Source organism: Xenopus tropicalis, chromosome 6 (assembly GCF_000004195.4).
Source record: "Xenopus tropicalis strain Nigerian chromosome 6, UCB_Xtro_10.0, whole genome shotgun sequence".
NCBI classification, from domain to species: Eukaryota; Metazoa; Chordata; class Amphibia; order Anura; family Pipidae; genus Xenopus; species Xenopus tropicalis.
The window spans coordinates 19,203,442-19,217,936 of record NC_030682.2 but is presented as its reverse complement, the minus strand read 5'-3'; the positions used below and the strand labels follow the sequence as shown (position 1 = coordinate 19,217,936).

At 41.2% G+C, this 14,495-nt stretch overlaps 1 protein-coding gene across 5 annotated transcripts in view; it reads left to right on the top strand.

Moving 5' to 3' along the window:
* larp4b (La ribonucleoprotein domain family member 4B) overlaps positions 1-5,422 on the top strand; it is a 48,005-nt gene extending 42,583 nt beyond the window's left edge. For 4 of the 5 annotated variants that reach the window (XM_031903251.1, XM_012964365.3, XM_031903249.1 and 1 more), the window contains 2 exons: positions 429-537; positions 1,038-5,422. In XM_031903251.1, coding sequence (XP_031759111.1) covers positions 429-537; positions 1,038-1,325 — 397 coding nt within the window. In that variant the 3' untranslated portion in view covers positions 1,326-5,422. 5 annotated transcript variants of the gene reach the window in all.
* Positions 5,423-14,495: the final 9,073 nt, after the last annotated feature.

Here is a 14,495-nt window from a genome sequence, read left to right as displayed (position 1 = left end):
CATTCAAAGACAATGCTATGATTTATTTAAAAGTTTTATTTCAGTCGTCAGTATCTCTTTAAGGGTAAATTAACCTTAGGGCAATGGCACATCAGGCAGTTTCAGGCTTTTGAGTTGTTGTTGTTGTTGTTTGCTTTTGGTCCCCTCAGTTTCTTTGTAGCATGGGATTGCCCTGCTTAATATGTTACCCCCATGATTTACTTTGGCCATTGTCCCTCATGGGCATTCACTACCACTTGCTTGGGGTTATTTGTAGGAAGAAACTGGTGCTCTGGATAAAGGCAAACACAGTGGTTTAAATGCCCCATGTTTCCTCCATAGCCCTCCTGAACCGCACCACTGTAGTGCCCCTAATATTGCCTTAATATTGCTTGTGCTAGCGCCTAGCATTCTCCTAATAATGACAACTTGCCTTCTTTTCCCTGCAGTGAATCAAAGATGATAGATGTACAGCAGAGAGAGTCCCCTACTATAGAAAGGATTTCTGCCACTCTAACCACCGCCAGCAAATCCGTTCAAGTCAATGGAGCGGCTACAGTAAGTACTCGTGTATTCAGAGATGTCACTTACGGTTTGTCAAATTTTTAAGGGGTAGTGTGTTCAGAATTTAAAAAGAATGTTTACTGTGCACTTAAATGCAGGGCCAGACTGACTTGCTGGAGTACCACGGGATAGCTCAGTCAGCCCCAGCCAAGGGCAATTCCTATTGTCTCTTATTTACACCATAGGCTTATGTGAACCCCACTACATCTAACTGGTGTGAGGTTAATGTCAGCTTCTCTCAAAAACCAAAGATCACCAGCAGTAGCAGGGGGTTTCAGTTAAAGCCAATAATGGTTGGATTTGGACACTTCTCTACCAACCTAAAGAGAACATGCTTGTGTGCCATCAGCCTTAGTACTCTGGAGAATTACCTGCTGGTAAAGCAACAAGGGCCATGTTAATATATAAAATCAATGTTGGATTAAAGATTTAATCACGCAGCGTCCCTTTAACAGCATTATGTAACAAATTTGTTCTTCCTTTTGTTATAACAGGAATTAAGGAAACCCAGTTATGCAGAGATTTGCCAGAGAACAAGCAAGGATGCGCCTACATTACAGCCCACAAAGGATCAGAAGCAAAACTCGACAGCCTGTGCGAAAGAAGAAAAAAAGCTTGCTGACACATCTACAGAAAAGTCAAGGGAGAACCCACCTCCCAAATCCAACCCAGGGCGGCCCAAAGACCAGAGGAGACTGTCAGGTCGCAGGTCTCCTCCTCCTCCTCTGGCCATTGGAAAGCGCGTGAATAAGGAACCCGGCAGCCCTCTGAAATCTCCTTAGTGAGACACTATCCAGAAGGAGCCCTAAGCATCACACCTTTATGGCTGAGCCCCACTCAAGTACAATGAAATGAGCTGCTGGATTAGAGTAGGTAGCAATGGGCATATGAAAGGCTTCTTTATCCCCTCCCCATGCCTTGTTAAACCTGAATGATTTCAGGTTCAACAGTCAGTTGCCAACATCCCCTAGTCAATATCAGTTTGGCTGTTTAAGTGCTTAGCCTGATGATTGATTTTCACTCCATATTTCTAGGCCAAATATATCATATCAAGTGTTTTGTTCATATTTTTCAATATATATATATTTCCTTTTGATTAGTACATTAATTTAGTGTACTGAAGGCTTCAGAAGGATTTTCTTTTCCTGTTTTGCCCCATGCAAAAAAAAAAAAAAAAAAAAAAAAATAGCAAAATGTATCCTTCTGTATTATTTTATGTTTCTTTTATTGCTATCAATGAAGTTTGGCCTTTAATGGAGTGAATAGCAATCGTCGCTTGTTATATACCATCTTGTCTCCAAGGAAGTTCCTTGATTATTTGCTACCATAACCTATCCAGCTTCACATTATAGTACAGGGAGTCGATGCAATCAGTTTTCAAAGCACATTGCTCTTAATTAAGAGAAGAGAGTGCAAGCACTGACGGCTGTATTTCTCTCTTGCACCGTTTCATATTCTTCCCCCTCAGAAACCATAGTTCATTTATGGAAAGAGAATCCAATGCCGGCCGGGTCTTAACTGCGTACTGTACAGGAAGTACGTGTGGCACCTCCTGATTTGTTGGCACAAGTGTATGGATTCACAAAACTCGTGTGATAATGTTTAGGTTGTTCCTTCAAGTAATCGGGGATGGGTCCCGGGGTAGGAATGCCTCTCATGAACCCCCCACCAGCGGGCGGGGGGGAGTAAGGTTTTTATTACAAGTTGTATTCAATTTAAAAAAAAAAAAAGAATTCTGAAGGACAAGGATGCACTAAATTTAGCACGTTTCTAATAAAGAATATAAATTATTTTAGTTTTTGAAATGTGTTAAGAAAGAAAAAAAAAACATAAGTATTCAAAAAAGCGGGGGATGTTTCCGCTCATTAGAGTACAGTTTGTTCCACACATTATTTAACCTGACACCTACCAACGGCGTGCTGCTGTCTACACTGGTAGTCCAAAAGGTTACACAACTGTTATGATTTTGTTTTGTTTTTTTTTTTTTTCCTTTTCTTTTATGAAAAAGAAAATATTTCCATCCGATATTTAAAGACTTGAATTTTATTTAAACTTGAAAAAAAAAATGACTTTGCCTTAACTTTTGTATAAGACAGCTTAGGTTTAATTAAGTCTGACCCCCTTAAGGGTTAGCATGAGTGAAATACAAACTTACTTGGTCTCAGTGTATATCTGTTATGGCCGAGCCGAGTAATAACACTGTTGTACAGGAACTAGCAACAGTTTGTTTTTGTAATATACCTTCACTTTACTTTTCTTAGCTTTTTTTGTTTTTTTTGTCTGATTTTGTCTTTTTTTTTTTTTTTTTTCCCTTTTCAGATTGTTAAAATGTAAATGCAAATAGTCGATACTGTATTAAATATGTGCACTTGAAAGTGTGTGCTTTGCTTGTACAGTTGTAAATAATCAGAACATATAAAGAAAAAAAAAGGTACCTTATGGGAAAAAATGCTAAAAAATTATTGTTGATATATTATAAATGTTGCTGTTGAGCTGGATGTAGATAAAACTCAATGTTGTGGTTTGAATATTCAGTTTTTTTTTTTTCTTTTCATTTTCTTTTGAAATCTTGGTGTGTGGAACTGACTCGCCTGTTCACTGCAAAAGGGAGATGTAGTAGAGTCTTACTTGGAAACAAAAACCCTCATCTGTTCCGAATGACAATATTAATAACACACAAAAAAAAGACTTTTTAGAAAACCAATGTAAATAGTGTTCGCTGGGAACCACTACCAATGGCGCTAGTTCACTAAATTCATGTTGACTGATTCATTTTTTTTGTTCTACACAAAATGGCTGACTTAATCTTACTACTTGACCATTAATGTTCATGCCAGTAGCAGTATTTAAACATTGTCAACTTGTTTCAAGTCATTATTTCTCGTTTGTGCTGGAGATATTATTCAGATCATTTTTGTTTTGCTCAACTCATTTTCTATAGAAAAAAAAAACGGTCGACTCAAGTACTCAGTATTTTATAGCATTTTTTTTTTAATAAGTCAACTCTCATTCTTGCAAAAAAAAAAAAATAGAAAAATAGAAATTCACTCGCTGCATTCACAGTGCAGAGTGGCAGGGAGTGTATTTATGGGAAAATCAGTCTTGCCTAATGAAGTTTTAATTTGTATGTGGCAGAATTGCTCTTCCAAATTATATATAGATATATATACATACTGTACATATGTGTGTGTATATACCTATATATCATATATATTACACACATATGTAGGGTATGATTTCTGAAAACTTGACAAAGGAACAGCCGGAATGGAAGCAGCAATATATAAATTCATCTGGGCGCTCGGTATGTGTGGGAATTACATTTGTTCAGTGTTGGGAAATTAATCAAAGTACAGGGTAATTTTTCCATTATTAAGTCACAGTGATATAATGTGAAACGCAAACCAGCAGAAAATTAGGTTTTCTTTTTCCATTCTGTTTCACTTTTGAATATCTAAACGTGTGCGGTTGTATCTTTTTTGTGCTGACAGAACAGTCCTCTGCATTTATGTACTTGTAAGCGAATGCTGCTGTGTTGCTTGCTTTGGCCGAGGCCTTCACGTTGACTTCACAGAACATTCTGTGAGCACAAAAATCCTATATCCTCATACACTTCTGTATATTTAAGGGAAATGGACCATACCACTACTTCTAAATATACTTGTAATCTTGTTTAACTCAGTAATTAAAGGTTTTGATATCATAAAAGGAAGGCTATTGTAGCAGACGGCTGTCTTTCTAGCAGACGGCTGTCTTTCTAGCAGACGGCTGTCTTTCTAGCAGACGGCTGTCTTTCTAGCAGACGGCTGTCTTTCTAGCAGACGGCTGTCTTTCTAGCAGACGGCTGTCTTTCTAGCAGACGGCTGTCTTTCTAGCAGACGGCTGTCTTTCTAGCAGACGGCTGTCTTTCTAGCAGACGGCTGTCTTTCTAGCAGACGGCTGTCTTTCTAGCAGACGGCTGTCTTTCTAGCAGACGGCTGTCTTTCTAGCAGACGGCTGTCTTTCTAGCAGACGGCTGTCTTTCTAGCAGACGGCTGTCTTTCTAGCAGACGGCTGTCTTTCTAGCAGACGGCTGTCTTTCTAGCAGACGGCTGTCTTTCTAGCAGACGGCTGTCTTTCTAGCAGACGGCTGTCTTTCTAGCAGACGGCTGTCTTTCTAGCAGACGGCTGTCTTTCTAGCAGACGGCTGTCTTTCTAGCAGACGGCTGTCTTTCTAGCAGACGGCTGTCTTTCTAGCAGACGGCTGTCTTTCTAGCAGACGGCTGTCTTTCTAGCAGACGGCTGTCTTTCTAGCAGACGGCTGTCTTTCTAGTCCTCCTAGCAGACGGTTGTCCTCTTTGTTGACGGTTGAGTTTGTTGGTTTTATGTTATCTGCTTCGTTCAAATATTTTCTAACAAAACAATGCAAAAGAAAGCAGTGTTGTTCTTGCAGTAGTTGGAAACCATAAGGAGAATCCCTTGCTGGGCATAAGTAATAAGTAACAGCTGAGTAGTGTGGTGCATCTGTGTCTGAGTGACTTCTGGGCGTAAACGTATTTATGTGTTCTGAATTTTTACACTAACAGCTGTGGGCAGTTTGCACGCAACCACTTTTGGAGCCAGGCTAGCTCGCCGTGCGTTTCGTTGCCCCCGCGGCACACTAGTGGTTTCCGAGTGACTGCTGACTGCAATTCCATGATAAAGAACTCGTGACACTTGTACAGCTGAGGGTTTTCATTTTATTCTGTTTCTTCCATTAAGACTGGAATCAAGCTTATGTGTAAACTATTGGTAATTTAATTTTTTGTTTTTATTTTTTGTGACATAAAATGTAAAAAGAAAAAATGTCTAATTTGGAAAAAAAATGTAGGTTATTAAAATAAAGATTTAGGCACTGTTATGCTTTTTTCATTTTTTTTTTTCTAACCTGTAAACTGCCAGCTATATATGCCAACTGCAATATGGAACATCTGGCTTTGCCTATTGTTAAATGTGCTAATATCATGAAAACTAAAGTAAATGGCAAGTGTCCAGAGGAACCGTTTTGTTCTTCCACTAAACCGGACTCCGATCTCCATACAAGGAGTCTCGCCAAAAGTTGTCTTCCCCTGACGTGAGGGCCCTCTTTCCAGCCTGGCCGAGACCCTAACAATAGTCAAAAATCATGCGTCAAATGTTGTAAAAGACTCCCCTTTTGGCCACTAGGACCCTTTGTGCACCAAATATACAACTGATCATCCAGAAACTGCTTCCCCAGCACAGGTTTTATTGAACCCACCATCTGTACCCCTTCCTCTGCAGGCTCCCCTACTACTTCTGTGTCCTTTTGCCTAGAACCCACTATGTGGGCCTTAAAAATGTCACTGGTATCCCTAAATTGCCAGAGTGTCTTGAAAAACTTCTTTCAAAATTAGATCAATGAGCTCAGGACACTTGCTCTAAACCCATTAAACGCCTCGCCACCGCGCCTCTGGGCCAAGGCAGCCGCACTAAGTCACGATACCCTTTCCCACCTGGAGAGGGACATTTACTCGGTGTATAGCAACTTTCCTATATGCTGTGATGCAGAGGAAGACCTACCTAAGCCGTCATCATAAGCCATGGACGCACTAATTGCCTCTGTGCCTAAATGCTTGGACCTTAAGAGGCCAGTTTCTACCTCTGACTTTTTGCATTCTCTCTTTAAACAGCACAAGGGATCCCTACCAATGTTTTTGTCTTACTCACAGCTCCATAGCATTATTCGGAGTGTAACCACCCAGAGAAGAGATATCAGACTACCCATCATTTCCAATGACAGGAGTTTGTTGAAAAATGGTCAGGTCTATCTTCTGTGGATACTCCAGTCTCCCACTTCTCAAAGAACACAACCCTTCCCATCCCTGACATGTCCTCCTTCAAGGACAAGAAGTTGGTAAGGGTTCTTGGATCTATTTTCACATCTACAGGAGAGGCTAGAATAGAACGCAGAGTCCTTGTCCTGGTCAACCACTCGAGTAGATCAGTTCAGGTCCAGATAGGAACTCCTTACTGTAACACTGCAGAGTCAAGAAGCCAACAATTATCTCTTGACACTTGCACAAGTAGTCACACTTATACCCTTTGTGGCCCACAAGTTCTGGCTTAAACTTTGGTCAACTGACCTTATATCTAAAAAATTGCTCACTACCACCCCCTTCAAAGGTGAATTACTAATTGTTTCTGAGCTTGATATGATTATTAGACAGGCCACCGGGGGTAAAAGTTACCCTGCTTGCTCATCTACTATCAAAGTTGCTTTTTTTTTTTTGTTCAAGAGGTTCCAAAACTCCACCAGGGACTATCCATCCCCATCTTCTGGAAACAAACTTTTTCCAAAATAAATTTTAGCCAAACGCTGTCTCCAAATAAAATTCTCTGATCTCTGGATAAAGGAAATCATATGTACAGGGTATGACTTAGAATTCCAGTCCATTCTTCCCCATGTTTTCATGTCTCGGGTCCCCAAGTACCATCACAAATAGGCAGACTTTCTATCCATCATACAAAATGTGCAACTAGAATAAGTCATGTAACTTGTACCCCCTGGAGAGCAATTATAAATTTCAAAATGCAAAGATGACCATCGAATAAAGTAGTAGTATGAAGTAAAATTCAAAATGTATTTATGAGGACAGAGAAACAAGGCAGCCTAATGCGTTTCATGCCTTGTGGGGCACTTACTCATAGGCTCCCCCTGGAGAGGGGTTTGGAGAGATTTGCTTTGATCTATTCATAGCTCTTTCAGATCAGTGCTAGACCTGAAACAATTCGACACCTTCGTTTGGCACCTAGGTTCAAGATGGAATCCCTACTGTGAGCCATAATGGCCATGACCCCGGTAACATTTCTTGCAGCTCTGGATACCAGGGATAAAACTCAGTTTGCTTTCTCAGTTTACAGCCCTCCTATTTGGGCTCTCATCGGCCCTTCAGGTCTTCACCAAGGTGGTTGCTGGCAGCAACTGCACTTTGACCATAAAGCACATCCATAATACCCATCCTCCATGATGTTTTAGTCAAGGCCCCGTCATACCAATTCTACAATTTAATCGCTGGTTTACCACCTTTTGGCTGCTCAGCATTGTTCAACCAGATTTGTGATGGGAGTTATGGGATCTATAGTGAAGCGGTACCACTGGCACAATTTTGACTACAATGATCTGTCTCACCACATTCAGATCCTTCCCTTGCTCTCTTGGTGGCTCTACATGCTGCACCTTTCCAAGGGAAGGCTCTTACTACTGGTGTCATGCTAAAGGGCTGGGGAACACTCTCCCAGAGAGAAACAACTCAAGGGACTTGGCCATTGTCAGAATCATGGCTTCCACTGGACATCCTGGAGCTGCACACAGTACGACTAGCCTATGGGCAACACTGGGGCCAAGCTATTTCAGTCCAGTTGGGCAATGCCACAATAATGGTATACTTAAACCATGGGGAGTACCAGAAGCTGCCAGACACTGCACAAGATAAGGAGGCTGACTATCTAAACCCCAGCAAATGGTCGTTCCACAAGAAAGTATTTCACCAAATCGGCTACAAGTGGGTCATGCCAGACATTGATCTCATGGCTTCAAGGTCAAACTGCCGGGTACTGCAGTTCATGGCTCGCTGCAGGGCCCCCTTAAGGGGCACCTTGGCATCAAAAGCCCATTGGATCAGAGAGGCCTTTTGCAGAACACGAAGCAAGAGGAATGATGCTTCCCCTGCATGTGCTAATTAGGATTCAGTTCGTTATTCAGCTGTATCCATCGGGGTGGATTCGGGGGTTCGGCCGAACCCAAAAAACTGGAGCAGCATTCCAGGGTATTTATTCCAGGAAAAACAAATTAGAAATCACGGGAGCACTTACCGGACAGTCCGTGTGTGCTCAACGCACAGGCCGGAACCCAGACAGCAAAATTACCAAACGATAAAAAGAATTGTACGGAGCAATCCAACGCTGCTGTTAAAAAATCGTTCTTTATTTTTTCAATCTCTTTTAAAGCATATTGTGCATATACAAAAAGGACCACACGCTTGACGCGTTTCGTGGTATCACACCACTTTCTCAAAAGCTGTATGGTAAATCTTTCCAGAATTATTAATTCCAGGAAGATCTTTGTACAAGTCATTCTAAATTGAGAACGCCAGTTGATAAATCGCCCCCTTATCCATAGGTTTCTGTAGTGGGTTCTGTGTCCGCAGTAGTGTAAATAGTGAATTCTATGATTACGCAGTACTGCTTTCTGACACTTGGTGGCAGTGGCTACAACTAATGACGGGTTTATTCCTGACTCCTAGGGGCCCATTTCCTACAGGTGTTTAAAAGAATGAATGGCATTTCTATGTTCTTACATTTTGTGGTGTGAATTAACACCCTACATCCGCAACCAAGGAACTCTCCTATTACTATTACTAATCATGGTATCTCCATACACACTGTGCAAATGTGACTATGCTTGATGTATTTTAGTGCCCTTTTTTACACAGCTTTATAAATATACTACATATTCAATATTAAAAAAGTTTACATTTTGAAAGAATATTCTCCGAAATACCCACTTTTCAGTTCTACAACCATTTTGATTTGCGACTGCACGCAATATGTACAAGCAAACAGCTGAGCCTGTGCCGGGTATGCCTGCCCCGGTATATATATGTATACATGAGTTCTAAGGATCAAATGCATTTACTATTTACATGGAGATCTAAATGACAAAGCAGCGCAGTTATAAAATGATTAGGACACATGTATTTCTATACAGAGATGTCTCTAAGTGGCCAGTAGAGGGCAGTGCTCTCCATAGCATCAATTTCATCAACCATAAAATACCGCCTTTGCTTTGGGGGGAATGCAGGATAACAGGGCATTTACGTTCCTGTGTATACACTGAGCATAGAGATTACATACAAATGTCAAGCAATACAGGAGGGTCCTGCTCAGCAGAGCTGACGATCTAAAAAGAGAAGGAGCTATGCAGAACAAGGTGTGGGTTGCATTATTATTCTATAGCTTGCAGTGCCATGCCTAAACTGCTATATGTACATGGGGTTGTATCAATTGAAAACAATAGGACAGCGCCACCACTTTTGCTTTTCACATTAGATAGGTTGCCAGATGGGATAGCAACTTTTTTTGTGTGGGGGAGGGGCAATGAAGCCAGGGTCATGCCTTGGGCGCCCTTCTGGGTTGGCCTGACTTTATTGTTCAGTGTGGTAAATGAAATGGTGTTTAGACAGAGGGTGCATTAATATAAGAGATGTATCTGTAGACCTAGGAACAGATACTCTAGGGGGGGTTGTTGAGAAATGTTTGTGATGCAACTTTGGGTGTAAGCCTTAAGGCCACTTTCCTAACAAATAAAATTCAAAGCCCAAAGAGCTCTCCCAAGCGCTGTTGTAATTCACAATGATTTTGTTTTCTAGTTTTCAAGTTTCTACACTGCTAATATGAAACAACAGCGCCACCTACTGGTGATTTCAGGTGACTGGTTACAGTTGACTGAAAATGAATTTCCTGAAAAAGAAAAGGTCTTGAGATGTTGCGCTGGTTAGAAAATGAAGTTAGTGAGCAGAGAACAGTCATGTGACCTTTATCTGGTTTGTTCTAAGTAGAGCAGCATCTCAAGACCATGTTTTCTGGCCAAAATGACCAGATCTGGGTCTAGTGGATCTCATAGCCCCAAGCATTGGAAAGAACCCACTGGAACAAGCATATATTAAATACTTTGGGTGGTGGGTGGGGTGGGCAAAGATGTCCTCCTAAGAGCACGTGGGTGGGCAGAGCTGGAAGAGCATGACAGTGGCCAGTACCTGGAACCTTCCACCATATTGGCTGCATGAAATGCAAGTCACATGATATCTCAGATCTCGACAGTTGTTGATGGTGATATTCAGAAGATTTCTCTTTGCCTTTTATTTATATACAAAATGTGACTTTGGAGTGACATCGGAAGGAATCTCATTCACCGTTTTATAGCCCGTCTGTCACATTAATGCCTTTCATCGCTGTTTCTTCTCATATAGAGCTTTTAGTGGAATTGAATTTGTCCTGTACAAATGTTACAGGCGCTGAGACCCCACATCCCCTAGAGTTTATCATTGAATTTTCAGCACAAAGAGATGAATTGGACCGACCTTCATCAACATGGAACACTTCTCTGCTCCTGTGATTTACTGGTTTGAGAAATTGTAGAAACAAATGATACAGAATAAACCCACTCTCCTTATCCTTTCTGCTGAATCATATGGCCAGTTGTACCACAACATTATGGTGCCGAGCCCCCCTGCAAAAAATCTTCGGAGGGGCCCAACACATAGTGATTAGTAGCTGGAACTCCGCACCCCCCCAACTGCTTCCCCAGTTCCCCCAGCTTCTGGCCGCAGGTTGGAGAGTGCTAGGGAGGGGGGATTTCTATCACTATAGAGCAGGGGTGGCCAATACGTCAATCACGGTCCACGAGTCAATCCCCTGTGGAGTTCGAGCCAAGTATGTGAAAGTGCTGCGTGAATGCTTATGTACGCATTCACACCGCACTTCCGCATTCCGCGTCGGTCTGGTCGCAACTGAGTCTGGCCACCCCTGCTATAGAGGAAGGAGACCCCAAAGTCCAAGCCCCCAGCAAACAGGTTCTGCTTCCTCTATAGCTTCTCCGGTTCCCACACCTTATATACAGAAGGATAGATGTCTCATATAGTGATTGATATCTCATGTACTGTACTTGGTCTTTTTTACCAAAGGGGAAAGATCAGGGAAGATCTGTGCCCCTGAAGATGCCCCAGTAGCCCCCCATCTTCTTTTCTGCTGATTCCCTGCTCTGTGCTGCTGTCACTTACCTGAGCTTAGGGGCCCACTCACTATATACTGTATATATACAATATAAATGTCACAGTATAACCTGAGCTTAGGGGCCCACTCACTATATACTGTATATACAATATAAATGTCACAGTATAACCTGAGCTTAGGGACCCACTCACTATATACTGTATATATACACTATAAATGTCACAGTATAACCTGAGCTTAGGGGCCCACTCACTATATACTGTATATATACACTATAAATGTCACAGTATAACCTGAGCTTAGGGGCCCACTCACTATATACTGTATATATACACTATAAATGTCACAGTATAACCTGAGCTTAGGGGCCCACTCACTATATACTGTATATACAATATAAATGTCACAGTATAACCTGAGCTTAGGGGCCCACTCACTATATACTGTATATATACAATATAAATGTCACAGTATAACCTGAGCTTAGGGGCCCACTCACTATATACTGTATATATACAATATAAATGTCACAGTATAACCTGAGCTTAGGTACCCACTCACTATATACTGTATATATACAATATAAATGTCACAGTATAACCTGAGCTTAGGGGCCCACTCACTATATACTGTATATACAATATAAATGTCACAGTATAACCTGAGCTTAGGGGCCCACTCACTATATACTGTATATATACACTATAAATGTCACAGTATAACCTGAGCTTAGGGGCCCACTCACTATATACTGTATATACAATATAAATGTCACAGTATAACCTGAGCTTAGGGGCCCACTCACTATATACTGTATATATACAATATAAATGTCACAGTATAACCTGAGCTTAGGGACCCACTCACTATATACTGTATATATACACTATAAATGTCACAGTATAACCTGAGCTTAGGGACCCACTCACTATATACTGTATATATACACTATAAATGTCACAGTATAACCTGAGCTTAGGGGCCCACTCACTATATACTGTATATATACACTATAAATGTCACAGTATAACCTGAGCTTAGGGGCCCACTCACTATATACTGTATATATACACTATAAATGTCACAGTATAACCTGAGCTTAGGGACCCACTCACTATATACTGTATATATACAATATAAATGTCACAGTATAACCTGAGCTTAGGGACCATCTCACAATATACTGTGTATACAGTGGTGTGAAAAACTATTTGCCCCCTTCCTGATTTCTTATTCTTTTGCATGTTTGTCACACAAAATGTTTCTGCTCATCAAAAACTGTTAACTATTAGTCAAAGATAACATAATTGAACACAAAATGCAGTTTTTAAATGAAGGTTTACATTATTAAGGGGAAAAAAAACTCCAAATCTACATGGCCCTGTGTGAAAAAGTGATTGCCCCCCTTGTTAAAAAATAACTTAAATGTGGTTTATCACATCGGAGTTCAATTTCTGTAGTCACCCCCAGGCCTGATTACTGCCACACCTGTTTCAATCAAGAAATCACTTAAATAGGAGCTACCTGACACAGAGAAGTAGACCAAAAGCACCTCAAAAGCTAGACATCATGCCAAGATCCAAAGAAATTCAGGAACAAATGAGAACAAAAGTAATTGAGATCTATCAGTCTGGTAAAGGTTATAAAGCCATTTCTAAAGCTTTGGGACTCCAGCGAACCACAGTGAGAGCCATTATCCACAAATGGCAAAAACATGGAACAGTGGTGAACCTTCCCAGGCCAAAATTACCCCAAGAGCGCAGAGACAACTCATCCGAGAGGCCACAAAAGACCCCAGGACAACATCTAAAGAACTGCAGGCCTCACTTGCCTCAATTAAGGTCAGTGTTCACGACTCCACCATAAGAAAGAGACTGGGCAAAAACGGCCTGCATGGCAGATTTCCAAGGCGCAAACCACTTTTAAGCAAAAAGAACATTAAGGCTCGTCTCAATTTTGCTAAAAAACATCTCAATGATTGCCAAGACTTTTGTGAAAATACCTTGTGGACCGACGAGACAAAAGTTGAACTTTTTGGAAGGTGCGTGTCCCGGCGTAAAAGTAACACAGCATTTCAGAAAAAGAACATCATACCAACAGTAAAATATGGTGGTGGTAGTGTGATGGTCTGGGGTTGTTTTGCTGCTTCAGGACCTGGAAGGCTTGCTGTGATAGATGGAACCATGAATTCTACTGTCTACCAAAAAATCCTGAAGGAGAATGTCCGGCCATCTGTTCGTCAACTCAAGCTGAAGCGATCTTGGGTGCTGCAGCAGGACAATGACCCAAAACCCACCAGCAAATCCACCTCTGAATGGCTGAAGAAAAACAAAATGAAGACTTTGGAGTGGCCTAGTCAAAGTCCTGACCTGAATCCTATTGAGATGTTGTGGCATGACCTTAAAAAGGCGGTTCATGCTAGAAAACCCTCAAATAAAGCTGAATTACAACAATTCTGCAAAGATGAGTGGGCCAAAATTCCTCCAGAGCGCTGTAAAAGACTCGTTGCAAGTTATCGCAAACGCTTGATTGCAGTTATTGCTGCTAAGGGTGGCCCAACCAGTTATTAGGTTCAGGGGGCAATTACTTTTTCACACAGGGCCATGTAGGTTTGGATTTTTTTTCTCCCTAAATAATAAAAACCCTCATTTAAAAACTGCATTTTGTGTTTACTTGTGTTATCTTTGACTAATAGTTAAATGTGTTTGATGATCAGAAACATTTTGTGTGACAAACATGCAAAAGAATAAGAAATCAGGAAGGGGGCAAATAGTTTTTCACACCACTGTATATACAATATAACAGTCACAAAAGACAGCTGATTAGTGATTGATATAGATTCATGCTACACAGCATACAAACCAGTACAGTCTGCATCAGAATTCATCAACAATCGGCATTATGGCTGTTACAGCTGTAGCCTCTTTTTCTATTAATGTGTTGGTGATTTCCAACGACCCCTAAGCTTAAGATTCTCAACTGAGCACACTGAGCATGTGCAGTGCCACTGACACTCCTGACAAGATCCAAGATATGGAGCAATGGAGGACAACTTTGAAGTCCTGGATCATTACCGCTATAGGGCTGCTGAATCTCTGGGCTGGTACAGTAAGTTCTATATATCAAATGTAATTCCAACCAGAGACATTTATAGGGTTTAGTTTCTCCTTTAACTATAGAAT